The following is a 20,190-nucleotide window of genomic DNA, read 5'->3' as shown; positions in this document are numbered from 1 at the left end:
CGTCAAATCGACTGAAAAATGCACCAGCCATGCATAGCAAAAGGTTCCATTGCTGGGAGTGATTGGGCAGAAGATTGGGAGCCAGACATACCCTCGTTCTCCCTGTCAGGGAGCAGTTTTCAATCAGGACTGAAACCTGACAATAGGGAGCTGTGGGGCAAAAGGCAGGGGCAGGAAGGACAGAGGAAGGAGCAAGAAGAAAGTTAAAAAGTCAAGGTAAACTTCTTATCAAAGTGCAAATCATCCTCATCATCATCAGTATGTGCCATGTCCTATGACGTGGGCAGTCGTGGCCATGACTGTTCTAGGCAAATTTGCCATTGCCTCCTGGGCAGTGTCTTTACAAGGCGGGTGACCCCAGCCATCATCAATACTCTTCATAGATTATCTGCCTTGTGTCAGTGGTCGCATAACCAGGACGTGTGATAAGCACCGGCTGCTCATACGACCATCCACCTCCTGTTCCTATGGCTGCGCCCTGATTGGAAGGTGCTAAGCAGGTGCCCAAGGGTGACCTGCAAGTTTGCAGAGGGCAAGAGCACCTTATACTTTATTTGGTAAAGATGTATCGCCACCCTGCCATCCAAAAGTACGTATAGTTACATATATGTCACCATTTACCACCTTGAGATTCATTTTCTTTCAGGCCTTTAAGGAAAATTTAAACAGCAGAATTTATGAAAACTGTACGCAAACAATCAGCGACAAATAATCAGTGCGCAAAAGAAGACAAATTGTGCAAATACAAGAAAATTACTGAGAACATGAATTGTAAACAGTCCTTGAAAGTGACTCCATAGGTTGTGGAATCAGTTCAGAGTTGAGGTGAGTGAAGTTATCCATGCTGGTTCAGGAGCGTGATGGCTGTAATGTAACTGTTCCTCAGCCTGGTGGTGTGGGACCTAAGCTTCCTGTACCTTCTTCCTGATGGTGTGAGTGAGAAGAGTGGCAGGATGATTTTTCATCTATACTCCCATCACGGAACCCGTAAAGCATAGTTCTCTGGGTTCTCCAACCCACAACCTGGGACATGTGCGGCTGAATGCTACTGGCACAGGATCAGTTTAACGTGGTATTATGTTCAAATGAAATAAAGCAGTAGATCTGCTGATTTGCTGTGATCACTATCATAGAAGATTTGTTACTGTACAAATGTTCATATCACCCATAATTGGGTTTATTAGAGGAGATGTCCGGGGTAAGTTTTTTACGCAGGGAATGGTGATTGTGTGGAATGGGCTGCCGGCAACGGTGGTGGAGGCGGATACGATAGGGTCTTTTGGACAGGTACATGGAGCTTAGTAAAATAGAGGGCGATGGGTAAGCCTAGTAATTTCTAAGGTAGGGACACGTTTGGCACAACTTTGTGGGCTGAAGGGCCTGTACTGAGCTGTAGATTTTCTATGTTTGTGTTTCTATCTTGGTCTAATTTGTTATTTTGCAGCAGTGGTACACTGAAAAGTCATTAAATAACTATAATTAACAAAATAAGTGTCAAAAAACAGTGTTCATATGTTCATGGACCATTCAGAACTCAGGGGAAGAAGCTGGTCTTGATGTGAGAACTGGTCAATAGGTAATTGTTATTTACTCAGTATTTCGCTATCATGTTAAGGACTGTGACACAGGATTAATCATTGCAATATTGTGGTACTCAGTGTACATCTTCAGTGAAGATCCGACTGTCAGTATAATCTGCCTGACCTTCTGTTCTGAGTGAGCTATGTAATACCACAACACAGTGCCAGAAAAATAGAATATGCTGTACACTTCTGTTTTTGTGCAGTTACTTATTTTATTTCGAGATACAGCGCGGTTACAGGCTCTTTCGCCCAATGAGCCCGTGTCATCCATGTGACCAATTACCCTGCTAACCCATATGTCTTTGGCACGTGAGAGGAAACTGGAAACCCACAAGGTCTCAGGGAGAACATATTAACTTCTTACGGACGGTGGCAGGAATTGAACCCGGGTTACTGGTTTACCACTAAGTACTGGTGGTACCCTGAATTACTGTGTCACTGAATGCTAGTGTAAATAATTTAATTACTGTGGATAATTTTTGGGTCTGTTGGTACGCACACTTATGTATATATGTTAGCAAGCTATCTATTTGTGAGCATACATATCTGTGCAAGTATTTGCACATGCCTGCAAGTGCACATGTTTGCATGTTAGTGTACTTGTGTTTGGTTTTTAGTATGTATGTGTGTGTGTAAGTATTTTTGTGTCTTAGTACCTGTTGGTCTAGTACATGTGGGCACAGTTGTTGGTGTGTCTTTCTGCCCCAGTTTACCACTGGGCTGCCCTTGTCCCCAATGTCCTCAGAGTGGGATGAAATTTAAAGAAGTTGCAAAGTAATTATTGAACAGATTAATAAAAGAATACATCCTGTGTATTCAATCTACAGAAAGCAAAAGCTTTGTACTTGGATGGTGTGGAATGCACCTTGGCTTATCATGGAGAAGAATTCTGATCTCAGATCATAGTGTAGATTTTCATAAATAAAACATTAAGTTTAAGGGGAACCGTAACAACTCTTCTATTGTCCTCCAAACACAGATCATAATGCGCTGTAAAAAAAACTTCACGTAATTGTGCCATCACGTCAGACCAGCCTCTTAAAGTGAACCCTAACTCAATGTGAGTTATGCATGTGTTTCCACCCGTTATGTTACCTGACAGTAGAGAGGGTTAAAAAAAATGGGACGGAAAGACAAACACGAAGATCTACAGATGCTGGAAACCCAAGGCAACACACACAAAACGCTGGAGGAACTCAGCGGGTCTGGCACCCTCAGTGGAAAGGAGTAAACTGTCAACGTATTGGGCCAAGACCCTTCATCAGGTCAGGAGGAATCCACTTGCTCTAGAGCTGTACTGTCAGCAAAAAAAGAGTTTAGACTAATCCAGCTGCTATTACTTGGTCCAGAGCCTGACTCCTCTGCTCTTCAAGTACTTATCCAAGGACTCCTTTAAATGTTGGGAGGGTTTGCACTTTGGCCACCCTCAGACAGTTAACTCCAGACGCCATCCTCCCCTCTCCCACTCTGGGGGGAACATAATTTTTCCCACTCTTTCGATCATTTGCTTATACATCGATGTGAAAAAGGAATGTGTGTCGTCGTCTTCCCCCCCCCCACACACACACATCTATCAGATAATTTGCACAGTGGAAGGCGTTTCATTGTGAAGGAGTTGGACAGTGGAGACACAGTGAGAGATGTTGATGATTGTGTGTCTGTGAAGACATCCTGATGGCAGCTGCCTGTCTGGAATTTGGCAGAGAGAGGGGAATGGCTGACTCCTCCCAACCTTTGACCTGTGAGGATGATACAAGACCCCTTCTGTTTCTCCTCAGACTGATTAAGGGTCAGGACTGCCCTCGCTGTCTCACATGCAGTGATAAAACACGGGCTGAGTGAACAGCACAATAGATTAGTCAAGATCTGGCAGGGTGAGAGTGAGAGTGAGAGAAGATAAAGAAAGCATTCATTTTTGATGGGGTGTTGCTTTAAATGTTATCAGCTAGACATTCCTGTGGTAAAATCTCAACTTTTCTTCACGATTTATCACTAGGTAACGTAGCTTCTTAAAGCGAAAGCCATGAGTAAACACATTATTTCATCAGCGTTTGTCAGTGTGTTAAGTAGTTTAGCACAGACTTACAGAGCTGACCACAAAAAGATTCATCATATGATACAAGGTTTGTATGTTGAATCTGAAAAGCATTCCAGCAATGTTAGAACAGCAGACGATATGCTTGTGTTTATTCAAATGAAGACCTTTGACCCGAATGTGTAGGTTTGTTTTCCAGCAATATGTCAGTCGCTTTAGGGAGCTATCTAGTTTGTAGGTGTTAGCCAATCTGTTGGTAGAATTTTTTTTTGTGACAGGGAGGAATGTAGTATGATTTGGCAGACAAGCAAAGAGGCAGTGAATGTGGTTTCTTTCTTTGTAAAGACTGCACCCCTTCTCGGGAATGCGTGCGCTGTAGCGAAACGAGAAGGAGCGCAGCAATTAGATGCCTCAGTTCTGCAAACTTCATGCAAGGTGCTTGAACCGTCATTGTGGAACCTTAATTAGCAGCTGTGGGTGAGAGGTCACTAGTAGCTCAGCAGTTTGGCAGCCTTCCTATCAAGTGCAGAGCGAGGGAGAGAGTTGGTTCATGGGTAACAGAAGAGGAGGAGGAGGAGAGAAAGAAAGAAGGAATAAGGGGGAAAAAAAGGAGCTTCCATAATTCAACAGTGGCCCAGTCAAGGGATAAGTCCCAGAGGCGCTGAGTGTAGTTTGTGCTCTGTGTCTGACGCTTGGGTTTGAGTGAACTCGCAGTCATCTCTTCCCTGTAAAGCTGTGTGCTTCTGTTGCAGCTAACTCCCCAAAGGGAGCACACATAGGCATAAAGAGAGAGAGAGAGTTGCGCCTGTCACAAAGCTAATGTTGTGTGAGTGAAGTTATCGGGCACGGTGGGAGGTGAGAATTGCAGCTGGAAGGGGCCGGTGCTCTGCGCAACTCTACAGTGACTGAAGAAGAGTAATGTTGGGGTCCTCTGCCAGACCCTCATGGTTTCTCTTTGTCAGAGCGTAGACAATATGATCGAGATGAAGAGCTGGTCTTCGCTACTCCAAAATCTCAGTAAGTACCACTGGAGCGGTTAAGCACTTAAATGAATTGTTAGGGGACTGTCGCTGTCTCCCCTGAGTGTTCAAATGCTTTCTCTTCCCCTTTTTTAATCGGCTGAGGTAATGCGACTGTGGAGGGATTGCAAACTCAGTGTGCACGGCACTGCGATAAAAAGACTGTTTAAAGATCACACATCTGTTTGTAGCATTGTAGCAGGGCTTTGCTAATTAATTATGTATGCGCTATTTAACATTACTACAGTCTGTAATGTAGTGTCACTTCTGTAATTTTTTTGTGTCCTTTGTTTTAAAACCATGAAGAGAAAATGGTTTAGCATCTAGTACCTGACTCTGGCCCATGGCAGGTCATGAACCTTTGACCTTTGCACCTGACCCTGGGCTGTTGCCCTACAGAGAGCGTTGGACGCTTCTGTTTGGAACCTCTCTATGAGCAACTGGCAATCCACTTCAGCCTTGGTGAGAGATCCGTGGAGCAAGGTGCCTCTGCTGGTTAATCTGAGATGCATAATCCCCTGAGTTTATTTTTAGTTAAGAAAAAGTATTGCTGCTTCCCAGATTATCACCTTACGAGGCTGCTCAGCCCCCATCTGATAGACAAACGTTCGACTCATTTTCTCAATGATGCTAGATCATGTTCAGTTGAATGCGGTGTGAGCCTGGTGCTCCCCTTTCTCCCTCCCCACTGTCAAACTTTTCTTCCAGGTCTGCTTGCCTCAAAGCTCCTAATGTTTGACGTATTTTGAGAAACTGCACATTCCAGATGGCATAAAAATTTAATGTTAATAGCCCGATGGGCAGAGGAATAAGAAGCCTAAGTGGTTCCGCTGTGGTGGCTGTCAGATTTTACAGATTGTTGAATGGGGTGGCATTAAGAGGATAAGATGGGGAGGGGAGAAGGGGTGGGAACAAACACCCAACAGTGTAAATAGAAAATAGATTAGACACAGCCGAAATGGATCCAGTTTGTGTCTCCCCTGCTTCCGCAGACCCTTAATGGAGACAAAGGGTGAGACGGGTTGAGGGAGCCTGAGGAAAGGTTGTACCCTGCAAGGCACAGCAGGGCAAAAGGCATAGATTAAGCTTCATTGCCATCAACGCTCATTTCTCGAGAGGATTAGCGGATGAGAGATGTGGGATGATGTTTGTATAAGCTGCTCAGATAGTGAAACGCTGTAACAAGCTCCAAGGAAATAATGCAGCATTATATTTGAGCTGGGCTCAGGGCAGAGTTTATCTGTTGTGTTTTAAAAAGGGCGTTAGAAGTAGGAATTACAAGCAATCACACAAACTTGCTCTCTCTCTCTCTCTCTCTCACACATACATACCAGTTAGACAGAAATACACACACACACACACACACACACACACACACACACACACACACACACACACACACACACACACGCGTGCACACACACACACTGACGTACACATACACACACACCCACCTTACTCTTCCCTGGGGCAAAGGAAAAAAATAGATGACAACTAGCATCACTCTGCGTCTCCTGTCTGCTCTTTGCCCAACACTAACTCTTAGTTAAATGGTTATTCACTTCTAACACTCTCATCCATTGTCAGTTTGTTCCTGGTCTCATCCCACCCCTCACTTTTATTTCCTCCAGCCCTAAATCTCTGAGGTGCCTACACTCCTCCAATTCTAGTCCCTAGTGTTCCAGTGTTGATGTCCTGCCTCCAATGCCAAGACCTGAATTTGTGGAGTTCCCTCTATAAATCTGTCAACTTCTAGAATCTCCATCTCCACCTGAAACTCTGCGATCTCCTCGTGCCTCTCCCCATCACTCCTTTAGATGCTCTTTTGATTAAACATCCATCAGTTGCAGTCTCTCATTATGTGTTTCGGTATCAGTGTCTGTTTGGTAACCTTCATATGAAGCAGTACGCAATATTCTTTCCTTGTTACAGGCTCTGTACAAGTGAAAGTTAATGTCAGTTGCATCTTTGTGGTTTGTGGGACCTGGATTTGTTCAAAATTGCTGTCATCTTTACTTGTGCAGTAATGGCCATTGGACTTTAGGAAATATTGTCATACTATAACCCGAGTCATGTTCGGATCATTTAAATTTGCAGTCAATTTGAAGAAACCAAATATCTTTTTATTCGCATTGCTTTAAAGAAAATGAAGCTCATTTTCTGATTGACATAGTGATTCAAAAATCCAATAATTAAGTTCAACCAGAATAAAAGTTCTTCAACTTTGCTGCACAACTATACCTGAGCTCTCAACATCAGCGAGCTCTTTCATTCTGTAGCAATGTGACTTCTCTTTGGGCATTCCCTTGAGGTCGAGAGTGATTTCCCTCGGGTCTAGTTCTCTGGTTTCCAAGATGGCTGATACAGACCCTGCTACAGGTGGAGACGCTTTATGGGGCAGACGAGTGAGCTGTTAGGGAAAATATTTAATTTTCCTCCTCAGCTAACATGTTCAGTTAGTTCAGTACCGTTTCCTGTGCCACATCTCTGGCCATTTACAAGTTTTTCAAATTCTGAAATGTGCCTGAGGTTATGATGGAGACGAGTATTCTCACAACATGAAAGAAACATCTAGATAATCATTGAGTTGCCAAGATATAGGAAGACTTTGGACCAAATATGGGAAAATAGGATGAGGATATAGTACTGTGCAAAAGTCTTAGGCACATATATTTATCTCGGGTGCCTAAGATTTTTGCACAGTACTGTATTTGTCAACATGGAGTGGAGAGCGAGTTCGCAAATTTGTCGGGAGCAAAGGATATTGGGAATGGCGAGGGTGGAATGTTGCGGTTGGGGTGTGGGAAACGTGGCAGAGAAGGAGTGCCAGGGCATCGGTGCAGAAATACCAGACAAGGTCATTTGATTCCAACGATTGGTTTACTGATCATTACAGAACATCTCTCTAGCACTTCCTGCTCCCTCCTCTCTCCCTTCCCCTTTTCCCAACCATGATTCCCCTCTCCTTGCTCCCCTCCCACTCTCAATCCACAATAGAGACCCTTTTCAGAATCAGATTTATCATCACTCGCATGTTATGAAATTTGCTTTTTTTTGCGGCAGTGCAATACATATTATTATAGAATGGTGCAAAAGCCATAGGCACCCTAGCTATATATATGTTTGGAGTGTGGCTAAGACTTTTGCATGGTGCTGTGGTTAAATGCAGTGAATGGCATGGGCATAGTGGGCTGAAAGGGGTGTTTTGTGCTGTAGAACTGCAGGACCCTTATAGTCAGCAGGTCTTCGAGGATCTGTGCAGTGTCTGCACCTTGGAATCAGACTGTAATGGATTGAAATCCCACTACAGAGTCTTGGCCATTAGAGCCCATATTGATGCCTGGTAAGTGTCCTATCCTTTGGATGGGACACGTATACAAGACCTGAGGCTACAGTTTAATCCTTGTGGTGCTATTTTCGAGAAACAATCCCCCCCGCCCCCCCCGCCATGTTCTACATCTGATTTAGCCCTGAGTCATATTATTTAAAGATCTGCTTTATGATCAGTATCACATTTCTAGTCATCGTTAGGATTCCCTCATTACAGCGGTCTCCTTTATAAGGAGTCCTAAAAGGAGAACCTGGGACCCTAAGAGTCCTGATATAAATGGAAAACACAGATGCTGGAAATCCAGTATAACACACACAAAAATGCTGGAGGAACTCAGCAGGTCAGGCAGCATCTATGGAGAAGAATAAACAGTCTACATTTTGGACCAAGACCTTTCATCAGGACTTGGCCCAAAACATTGATTCTTCAGATGCTGCCTGACCTGCTGAGTTCCTCCAGCATTTCCTGTGTTACTTTATATGAATTGAAGCTTATTACGACATCAAAAGATGAAGCTTTGTTAATCTTAATTTCCCAAGCAAAGGCAGATGCATTTTTTTTTCACATCCTATTTTCCTCTCAGCCCACTTCCTTCACTGTGGACGTTCCAAGCCAATGGGAAGTGTGTCGAAAGAGGGAACTGAAAAGTCAGAAATTATCCTAGAAGTTAGTTTTATGTGAATCAGCTATGTAATATGGTTACCTACCAGGATATGCTGGAGAAAGGTGGCCAGGTGTTGCTACAGTTTGTGCTGTCCCTCACAACTCCCGATAACCCATGTTCCATGCTGCCATTCAAAGTAAATTCCTTATTAAAGTTACTGTCACCATATACTGCCTTGAGATTCATTTTCCTGCAGGCATTCACAGTAAATACTAAGAACCACAATTGAATCAGTTGACTCAGGCACTGTTTGTGTGGAGTTTGCATTTCTCTCTATGATTGCCTGGGTTTCCCGCCAGTGCTCTGGCTTCCTACCACATCCCAAAATATGGTTATGGGTTCATAAATTTGTGGAGGTGGCTGGAAGGAGAATCTGGGGAAAATTGAAGTGCAGGTGGGCAGGAACAAGCGAGGAGGGAAATAAATAGAGGAATGGAATTGTTGTGAGAGCCAACATTGATCGGTGGGCTGAAGAGCTTCCTTCTGTGTCATGAGGAAATAATAACCATGAAATGCCAAGGACATCAGGCGGTAATTGTGCAGAGCCAAGCAGAGTTGATGTTTCATATCATTGACCTTTCAATTAAATTGGGAAAGTTAGAAATCGGCCGTGTTAAATTATGGAGAAGCGAGAGGGGAGAGGTTTGGAGAATGCAGGAGCAGCTTGTGAAAGGATGGAAACCAAGAGTGACCAAGACAAAAAGTGATTCTGTGTACTAAGCGAGGACAAGGAAGGTTTGTTAATCCCAGTGTTGAGATATAAACAGAGGGAATGCATGCAGACACAGGAGATCAAGGTAATATATAATAGATATATGTATATAATATAGACCCTAAAGACAAGTCTTGGCTCAAAATGTCAACTGTTTATTCTTCTCCATAGATGCTGCCTGACCTGCTGAGTTCTTTCAGCATTTTGTGTGTGTTGCTTTGGATTTCCAGCATATACAGACTTTCTCATGTTTATAATATATAATACTGCTGTTGTGGAAATCAAAAATAAAGAATGCTGGAAATACTCAGTAAGTCAGGCAGCATCTGTGTAGAGTGAAAATGGAATTCTGTATTACTCTATGACTTTCAGAGAGGCAGCCAGCTCTGATCCCTGTTGTGTTGAATTCGACAACATCGAGGGTTGTAACTTGCTTAGTTGGAAGGTTGATAGTCCTGGAACATGCATTGGGTTTTGATATCACAGTGTAAGAGGCCAGTGTCAGAGTAGGATAGTCCAAAGTCCGATGTGGAGAGGATGTTTCCTCAGGGTGGAGAGTCTAAGACCAGAGGACACAACCTCAGAACAGAGGACATACTGTCAGAATGGAATTGAGGAGGAATTTCTTTATCCTGAGAGTGGTGAATCTTTATTGCCACAGGTAGCTGTGGAGGCTGTCTTTATATATATTTAAAGTAGAGGTCGATAGATCCATGATTGATTAGGGTATGAAAGGATATCAGGAGAAGGCAGGAGACTGAGGCTGAGAGGAAAAATGGATTAGCCATGATGAAATGGTGGAGCAGACTAGATGGACCAGATGGCTGAATTCTGCTCCTATATCTTAAAGGTCTTATGGAAGTTGAAGACTGAATGAGACTGTATTGTGAGGAGATCATATAATTGGGGGTTTGGTTTCTCCAGTGTAGAGAAAGCCACATTGCGAATGCTGAATGGAAGAGGCCAAATCTGAAGAAGTGCAAGCTACAAGTGAATCACAATTTGCCCAAAAGAAGTGCTTGGATCCCTGGATGATGTCCTGGGAAGAGGTAAAAGAGCAGGTGTTGCATGTCTTGCATTTGTGTAGGACAGTTCTCAGTGATGGGGAGTAGTTGCTGTTGAGGGTGGAAGAGCAAACCATGGAATCACGGAGGGAGATGAGCGGAGGATGTTTCTGATGGTGGCCTATGTCGAAGGTGGTGGAAAATACAGAGAAGTCTTTCTTGCTGGTTTAGTTTGCATAACTAACAGCAAACATGACCTAACTGGGGGCAAGATAGAGCTGGGGTTAGGAGAGAGGGACTGAATTTAAGAAACCAGGAGCTGGCTGATCTGCCCACAGTTATTCGGATGATTTCAACCCATTGAGCTGTGATTGTTTCTTCAGCAAAGCGGCACTGTGGAGCAGTAAATGCTCACAGCCAGAGATGGAATGCCTTGACATTCCAAGTTTGGATGTTCAACCAAACCACATCCCTGAGTGGCTTCCTGTACAAAATACTGTTTCTCCCAGGGTTTGGTATTTGATAAGGTGCCTTGTGATTCACTTCTGTTGCATTGTTCAACACCAAGAGAGAACTTCCTCAGGTTGGGGGTGGGGGATGGGGGAGGTGGTGACAGTTCTGACAAGTGTTCATGTTGTACTGCTGGTTTTTGACATCTGTCTGGAAATTGCCACAGGTGTGGCCACCAACTACAACTGAATCTCCGAGAAGATTTAACTGAAAATCATTGCAGCTTGTGCAGGGGTTGAAACAGTGCAGCAATTTCACAATACAGCTTGTCTGGTCAAGAGTAACAATGATATCCTCTACTTGAGATTATCAGAGTCTGTGACCTATATTAATTTCCCACTTCATTAGGTACACCTGCTGTGTCTATACAAATATCTCATCAGACAATCATGTGGCAGTAACGTGGTGCATAAAAGCATGCAGACATGGTCTAGAGGTTCAGCTGTTGTTCAGACTAAACGTCAGAATGGGGGAGAAATGTGATCTTTGTGACGTTGACCGTGGAAAGGCGGTTGGTGCCAGATGGGGTGGTTTGAGTATCTCCCAAACTGCTGATCGCCTGGGATTTTCACCCACAACAGTCTCTAGTGTTTACAGAGAATGGTGCAAAAAGCAAAAAATATCTAGTGAGTGGCAGTTCAAAACACCTTGATGATGGGAGAGGTCAGAGGAAAGTAGCCAGACTGACAGGAAGGCAACAATAACTCAAATACCCACATGTTACAACAGTGGTGTGTGGAAGAAAATCTCTGTATGCACAACACATTGAGACTCGGTGGATGGGTTACAGCAGCAGAAGATCACGAACGTGCACTCAGTGTAGTGCGTAGGTGCACATAAAGTACACCTGAGAGAAGAATACAAGGACTGGACAGGTCACCTTTAGTTCTTGCGGTGTGGCGTCTCTTAGTTAAAGCATGAACTGCACTTAATTATGCAGTCCTGACCACTTTTTTACTAATAAACCCTCTGGCTGGGAGGATGTGGTTTTGAAGGTTTGTTACTTGATTATATAACAGATTATCAGCATCCCTTTGTTATACACAAGAGCTTACCGGGCATAAATTGGTTGCTGCATGGATCTGCGGTTCATTTTCTGTGTGGTCCTGGCAAGACTGACTATTTTAACCATAAGTCTTTCACACTGAAAGAGGGTGGATCAGGTAAGTGCATCTTTTAAAGCTGTCCGTCAAAAGTGATGGATGGTTTTTGAAACGTTTAAGAGACAAAGTGTTATTTTTGTTTCCCTGTAAATCTTACATTTTGGGGAGGAGTTCATGCTGCATCAGATTAAGTGGTCAACTCTGAAGGGTTGGTGTTGCTAGATTGGTACTGTCTGTTTGGAGCAGTTTATTATTAATGATGTGGAATTTCCGGCTGTCAAGGCAGATACCCGTGACAATAAAGCCTATTTAAGTTATCAGCACAAAATGCTTGTCAATCACGGATCCTACAGCATTCAGCTTGTCAAACACTGTAGGAAGTAGGGAAGGAATTCATTTGAAAGGTTCTTAATGAAGGGACCGTGTGATGATTCTCTTTGCCTCCAGAGCAGTTCACAAGTGCCAAGCATCTTTTAATAGCTGATTATAAAAGGGCAGAAGAGTCAAAAAGCCATTGGATACAAGGTTGGGAGAAGGATTAGAGGGGATATGAGGAAGTAGTGTTTTCTTTAGTTTAAGCCCATTACCCCATCTGGGGGACTAACCCATAGACAACAGCTCACCAGAATCCTCTGTCCTGGGTCAAAGATTGATCTTGATTTATTAGAAGAATGGGGGGTGGGGTAGGATCTCATTGAAACCTATCGACTGTTGAAAGGCCTAGATAGAGTGGATGTGGAGAGGGTGTTTCCTGTATTGAGGGAAACTAGGACCAGTTTCATGGCACAACCTCAGAATAGAGAAACATCCGTTTAGAACAGAGATGAGGAGGAATTTCTTTAGCGAGAGAGTGGTGACTTTGGTTCTTTGTGGAAATGAAACCTGCTGTCGGGGCCTCATGACCGGCTGCTTTTCGCTATGTCAAGGACATGGCCTGGAAGAACAGTGCGCCTTCAGAGTGGCAGATTTTCGTGGCTCTGGAGGTGGGTGGATTCAAGGCTGGTGCTGCTGCCTGATGTGTCAGAGGAGTACGTAGATGAAAGATCAAAAGCAGTGAGCTGACCACTGGCTATGTGGCCAGAGACCCGAGTTCTTTGGGCACAGAGCTTGGAAAAAGCGATGGAATAGACTTAAATCAGTGAGTTGTTTTGTTATGTCTCCTCTCTCCCTGTGAAGCGGGGACATCTCTTTTTCCCTTATTAGGGAGAGTGAGAGCCTGTGGTATGTGGAATTACTGAGTGAACGCCTAGTCTTTGGGGTACTGCAAGTCTGTGTCTTTGTTGATGCTTTGCTGCATGCTTGAGTGCTCGGTGGAGAGTGCAGATGCGTTTTTGCTGGTGGTGGGGGGACATTGCTTTGCCACTGCTGGTGCATGGGAGGGGAAGCTTTTGGGGGGTTTTGGGGTTCTAGCATTTAACTGTCACTCATTCTTTGGGGCACTCCTCTTTTTGTGGATGGTTGCGAAGAAAAGGAATTTCAGGGTGTATATTGTATACATTTCTCTGACATTAAATGAACCTATTGAATCTGTGGAATTTTTTGCGTCAGGTGGTTGTGGAGGCCAGGCCATTGAGTGTACTTAAGGTGGAAGTTGATAGATTCTTAATAGTTAGGGCATGAATGGTTATAGGAAGAAAGCAGGAGGATGGGGTTGAGGAGGAGAAAGAAAGATCAGCCATGATCAAATGATGGAGCCAACTCAGTGGACCAAATGACCTAATTCTGCTCCGGTGTCTTATGGTCTTGATTGTCCCTTTGGTTTCATCTTTCACCACATGACTTCATTACATCTTCTAGGTGAAGATCCTTCCTCTCCCAGGGATGAAGTCCTTGGTGCGTCCGTTGGCGTGGCCTCGGTTATAGACCAAGCCTCGTGCTTTAATATTGCCTGTTGCAGTGGTCCAGGAGGGAGGCGCCAGAGGTGGTGAGGCGTGGTGTCCATGATAAATTGGGGGCTGGCCCCTCCCATCGATGTGGCCCTGCAGGGTTTGATCAGTGGAAGACAAGCTGAATTCATCTGGGTACTGCTTCTTCCTTCCAACAATCCCCTCACACCATCAATTTACAGGACATGTCGCTCAGGGTCTTGGGCTATATATATGTTTTTTATGTGACTATGTTTACTGCTATCTCATATGTGCTATATGTGCCTTGTGCTGTGTATGATTGTTGGTACTGGCTTTGGCACCCTGGCCCCAGAGGGACACTGTTGTTTGGCTGTATTCATCGATATTCATGTGTGGTTGGATGACAATTAAACTTGAACTCATTATTCACAACCAGTTGGAGAGTTGGCCTTTCTGTAAAGACCATATGCTGTGGTATTGGTTGTGGCTTCGTGTGGAGCACGCCACAGGCTCAAGCACAAAGCCCTAACCTGGTGTGGCAGAGTTGTACCGTGAGCACTGCTGCTCCAGCAGAGGTCCTGTCTAATCTAGTGTTGCAGTGTTAGATCGTGAGTCGTGCCGTTCCATCAAAGGTTCTGCCATTTATGTGAGCTCCTCAACAGGTTCTCATGTGCAAAAGTGCCCATGGATTATCTCGACCACTTGTAGCAATTGTTAATGCCCCACCCCCGGGTCTGAATCGGTGCTTGACACTTAGTGTTCAGTGATTGGCATATCATGGGATTGGTGCCCAGGATCGAGGCCCAAGGGTTGAATTGGAAGTCACTGGCCGGAGCTGATTGAGGGAACCTCTGTAACTCCACTAGGGAAGTCGAAGCTCAATGTTTGCAAGCATAGATATAGGTCCATTGGCCCTATGAGTCTGTGACAACCATGCTGTCCACCCAGCTCGTCCAAATTTTCTGCATAGGGTCCATAATCCCTTCATGTACCTCTCCAAGTGCATCTCAGACTATACTGTTGCACTTTCCTCAATCACTTCCTCCAAAAGCTTACTTGATTTACTCACCACCTTCTGCATGAAAGGTTTCCCCTCAGTCAAACAGAGAAGAATGTGACTTGCCATTGGGTGTCATAAGGGCTTTGATGCTAGGAGCATTGGCCTGAGAGAGGACACTGCTGTGGGTTTGGTTATCGTGCCAGTGGGCGTGGAGGGTTGTGTAAAGTCAACATTGGCAGTGCTACCCCAATGCTTCGAGATGCCTGTGAAGGCAATGCATGTCTCAGAGTACATTGAGAACCACCGCTACCAGTAGACTATGAGCTTCTTGATGGCTTTGAAGACTCGATCTTCACTCATTTTCTCAGATGACCAAAAGGCAGTGATGTTGATTTTTATCACCGATATTTGCCTTCCTTGACAGGTGGCGCTTTTGGCAAGTACTCCCTGGGACGATGCCAGAGCACTGGTGACTCTACTCAGTAACAGGGGGGCACAAGAGATAAGGGCCAAACATGGGCAAATGGGACTAAGATGGGAATCTTGGTCAGAATGGACCAGTTGGGCCAAAGGGCCTGTTCCCCTGCTCTCTGACTCCATGGTAAGCTCCTGATGATCAGTTTAGCCACGCTGCCTCACTTTGCTAGGTGTGTAATGGGTTGATTGAAGTCCAAACACGTTGACATTTGATCATTTTTCATTGAATCTTTATTCTTTTCTTACCCTTCTCTGGATTTGTCTCTTTATTATTTTGTATAGAACATATAGTTCCCATAATAGAGCACAAATGTCAAGAGGAAATATTGCTGACCCATTGTGAGTCAAGCAGAGATGGTGCTACAGGGATTAAGCATTTAATGGGCTAAAAGGTTTGAACTGGAGACAGGGTCTGGGCCATCCTGGAATCCTGTATCACTTGCACTGAGCAAAACGCTGCATCTAACATGGATCGGTTGAATGCGAAGGGCTGTTTAATTAATTTAGAAACTTTATGGAGCATTTGAAAACAGGAGGTCTGTAGGTAATAAATGACAGGCCCCAGGCTTGCTTTGTTTTCTCAGCTGGTGCCCCGTATTCATATCCCCGCAACAGCATGAGAAATCTCACTAGGTGTTTCAGTGATTATGGGTTCATGGGTCAATGACCGTCTCCAGTGACCTCCCCCCCCCCTCCCTGATCCTATTGCCCCCCCACCCCCTACTTGCTGACTATTATGGAAATACTGAGGGGTGTTTATGGGCAGCTGATTGACCCATTTGAGCTGGGTTGACCCCTGAGAGGCAGTCAGTCAGGGCAAGGTCAGACAGGGTGCAGACAGTGTGACCTCACACAGTCTGAGTGCAGTGACCGGCTCATCTGCAGAGAATGACCAGCTGCTCCTGTTTTCTTTGCCCGAGCTCTTTGTGTGTAAAGGCCGAGTGCAATAAATGAAGTTCCTCCCACCTGTGACCCGCAAAATGATTATTAAGCAAAGCGGAGCCATCAGGTAGAAGACGGTTCTAAGTTTGACTGGAATTCTTCTTCAGTTGACTTTCCCTCTCCTTCATGTGCGGCTTAAAAAGGGATATACTGCCAACTGATAATGAGTCACACAAAGTGAGTTTTGGGAACACCTGGAGCCATGATAACTTTATTCAAAATTAAAATTTCAAAGTAAGTTTATTATCAAGGTACATATATGTCCCCATATACCACTCTGAGATTCACTTTCTTGTTGGCATTCACAATAGATACAAAAAATAGATTGAAAAGGCTTCGCTACTTTCTCTATCTCTCTGCTTTCTTAAACAGCGGGGTCACGTTTGCTGCCTTCTGATCTATGAGAACCTTTCTGGAGTTTATAGAAATTTGGAAGGTAACAACCAATACACCCGGCATTCCCTTTGTAGTTGTTTCAAAACCTTGGTTAGTGGACTGACAGCTCACATATTGACTTTCAGTCCCATTAACCTCTCCAGTAGCCGGCTGGTGGTGTAGTGGCATCCGTACCAGACTTCGAGGCGAGTGGTCCAGGGTTCGAATCCGGCCGGCTCCTTGCATGCTTTCCATCGGTAGCTGGGTTGAGTGTTGAGTTAGCAGCTCAGCCTTGCACAAAACAGACATGCTAAAGAAACGGCAAGTTTGCCACCCGACGTACCGCAAGGCCCAGAAAGGAACAATAACAACCTCCAGTGCTATCATTTATTAATGCTGATTTCTCATATATTCTGAACCTACCATTGTCACCATTTCCAAGAAATATCTTTTGTGAAGACGCATCCAAAATAATTGTTTACTTTCTCTCCAATTTCTGCATTCCCCAAAGTAATTGTTAGTATATTAAGTCTTTAAGGGACCCGCAATAACTTCCACTAATCTTTTCCTATTTGCATATATTGTGATGCCTATTTTTATATTTCCCAGTAGGTTAATCTACATTTCCTTAACAATATCTGGGTCCTCCCTTCAGAATTTTGAAATTATCCCAATCCTTAATGTTACTGCTCTTTGTAGCAACATTAGAATCCTTTTCTTTATTCTGATAAGGGTCTGGGAATCTGCCAATCCTGATGAAGGGTCTCGGCCCAAAACTTTGACTCTTTACTTCTTTCCGTAGAAAGTATCTGACCTGCTGAGTTCCTCCAGCATTTTGTGTCTAATTCTGCCTTTAGCTTTCCTTGTTTTCCATCAATTGGGATCTAGTATTCAAAGGGGATATGTGCTTGTTGAGAACTCTATATAAATTTTTAAATGTTACACATTGACCATCTACTCTGATAACTTCTGGTATAATTTACAATTCATAACCAACTCACATCTCCTATCTTTGTAGTTTGCTTTCTGCAGATTTAAAACTCTGATTTGGATTGAACTAAATTGCTTTCATTCTTTGTGTAAAATACTATCATATTGTGATCACTGTTCCCTAAAGGCCTCTTACCCGCAAGATTATTAATTAACCCAACCTTTTGTCATTGCACAATAGTAGATCTAAAATAGACTGTTCTGTGGGTTTCTCAACATCCTGATTCTGAAAGCCACCTTGTTCACACTTCTTCTCCACACTATTATAGTTGATTTGTATTCCCAATAGACAAAGCAAATGTCACCCATAATTATTGTATTATCCTTGTTACATGCACCTCTGATTTTCTAATTACACAGTGCCCTGTATTTCTACTTTTGTTTGGATGGCCTATTTGCAATGACACCTGACATTTAATGGTGCTTGCTGCTCTTTGCTTGCTTGGGCCATAAGCTCCCAAGTGGAGCATCAGCCATTGATGACCTCCTGTCTTCATCATCTTCTGAAGTCAATGGTATGGTTAAAGTTAATCAATGTTTCTGTATGCATTGAACAGGGGATTGATTGAAACAGCTTCTCCAGAGCCCTGTTGGCCAGCCTGACCCGCTTCCACCTCCCGCCATGGGGCTGTAGGGTTGGACTTTGAAGGCTTGTTGTTCTTTAGTTCCACCCAAACTGATTCGTCGTCTTGATGTTCTGATGTTCCAATTCAACTCTCCAAAATCTTGAGATCTCTGCCCCTCTTCAGAAAAATCTCTTGGTCATCCATCTCAATATAATCAACAACTTGGAAACAGACTTAAAAACTGATGCAAAGCCAACTTGACTGCAGCATCCTGAATCCAAACAGTTTGGATACCCAACCCAAATTTTGCCAGGCACATGTTAAGTACTTGGGCTCAGTGCTGTGTAGTTTGGGATCAGATTATGTTCAGCAATGACTTTGGATGATATGGCATTCTTTGAAAATGGGAAGTACCATTGAAAAATAAAGAAAGTTTTAAAATAATCTGCTTTTCTTTATTTTTCCCCACTGGCCCAGAGGGTTTCAGCATCCACCACTACAACATTAAAAAGTATAAGATGAGGAGTGTGCCGGCTAAATTAATAGTATGGTCAAAGTTTTCAGTTAAAGAACAATGTGGTGACTACATCCTAAAAGTAATTCAATGTCCAAGGGAAAGAGTATCTGTCCAGTGGGAATCAGATTGTATAATGCTGTAATGCCTTCCACTGTTGAACAGCCAGCCACTGCTTGCTACCTGGGTGTGCAGGTGTGATTTAAGACTAGTTGAGAAAGGCTGCTGAATTATTTGAAAACAAAGAGGGAGAACTTGGAGAGAAACAAGATTCTTATTCAAGGTTGCTAATTGATCGTTAAAGTTACAGTGCATTGTGGATTGCAGTCAAAATGTGCTTTGTTAACTTATAAAGGCAATATAATTGAAAGTGATGTTACCTATGTATGTGCAAGAGGCAGGAACATGGAGTGAGGTCACAGAGCAGCTGCAATTTCATGACCTTAAGGCTAAACAACCTCATTCTCTTCTCATGTTCCTGGGGCTTGTTATTTTGATGAAACTGACCTTGTCTGGAAATTACAGAGGCCTACATAGAGCTTACACACAGAAACAAGACACTGGGTTCATTTGCTGTGTACCAGTCTCCGTGCTCCAGTCAAGCTTCTTCCAGTCCATAAGATCATAAGACCACAGGAGCAGAATTAGGCCATTCGGCCCCTTACGTGTGCTCCACCATTCCATTATGGCTGATTTGTTATCCTTCTCAACTCCATTTTCCTGCTTTCTCCCCACAACTGTTGATGCTCTTACAAATCAAGAACCTATCAACCTCATCTTTAGATGTATCCAATGACTTGGCCTCCACAGCTGGCTGTGGTAATGAGTTCCACAGATTCACCATCCTCTAGCTAAAGAAGTTCTTCCTCACCTCTGTTCTAAAGTTATGTCCTTGTATTCTGAGGCTGTGCCCTCTGGTCCTAGACTACCCCATTAGAGAAAACATCCTCTCCACATCCACTCTCTCTAGACCTTTCAATATTCCATAGGTTTCAATAAAATCCCCCTCATTCTTCTAAACTCCAGTGAGTCCGGGTCCAGAGCCATCAAACCATCCTCATGTGTTAACCTTTTCATTACCAGTAGCATTTTCGTGAAGCTCCTCTGGAGCCCTCATGACCTGCCTCATCTCATATACTTTCCTGTAATGCTTGTCCTGCTGTTTAATCGGGTGGCAGGTTCCAAACTCTTGGTAACTCCTGTATAAGTGAGTTTGTGCACATATTTTTAAAACAATAGAACTTTTGGATTGGTATCGAGGTCAGATTCAGGTCAATGTCACACATGCACATCAGACGATGAGTAATTTGCCATGTCTCGGAAACGCTGGCTTGGTGGAATTACCATCAGAGATAATATCTGCTGTAGATTCACACTGAGAGTTTTCTTCTAATAGTGTTGGGGTTTGTGTCAAGATCAGCAGAACAGCTCCTGCCTTGCCTCTTCAGATAAACACTTAAAAGTATTTAAAACAGTTATTAATAGTTTACACCGGATTTAAAATGGTGCTTAAAACAT

At 43.8% G+C, this 20,190-nt stretch overlaps 1 protein-coding gene across 15 annotated transcripts in view; it reads left to right on the top strand.

The window, feature by feature from the left end:
- The window catches only part of gse1b (Gse1 coiled-coil protein b), a 709,689-nt gene that overhangs the window by 427,428 nt on the left and 262,071 nt on the right, over positions 1-20,190 (top strand). Inside the window, exon 1 of one of the 15 annotated variants that reach the window (XM_059993219.1) lies at positions 3,924-4,635. The exons of the other annotated variants lie outside the window; for them this stretch is intronic. Coding sequence (XP_059849202.1) covers positions 4,563-4,635 — 73 coding nt within the window. The 5' untranslated portion in view covers positions 3,924-4,562. Of the gene's footprint in view, positions 1-3,923; positions 4,636-20,190 lie in introns of those variants that run through there. 15 annotated transcript variants of the gene reach the window in all.

The sequence above is a fragment of the Hypanus sabinus genome, chromosome 17, assembly GCF_030144855.1.
Source record: "Hypanus sabinus isolate sHypSab1 chromosome 17, sHypSab1.hap1, whole genome shotgun sequence".
NCBI classification, from domain to species: Eukaryota; Metazoa; Chordata; class Chondrichthyes; order Myliobatiformes; family Dasyatidae; genus Hypanus; species Hypanus sabinus.
The sequence above is the reverse complement of the archived record's forward strand: the minus strand, read 5'-3'. Positions and strand labels throughout refer to the sequence as shown.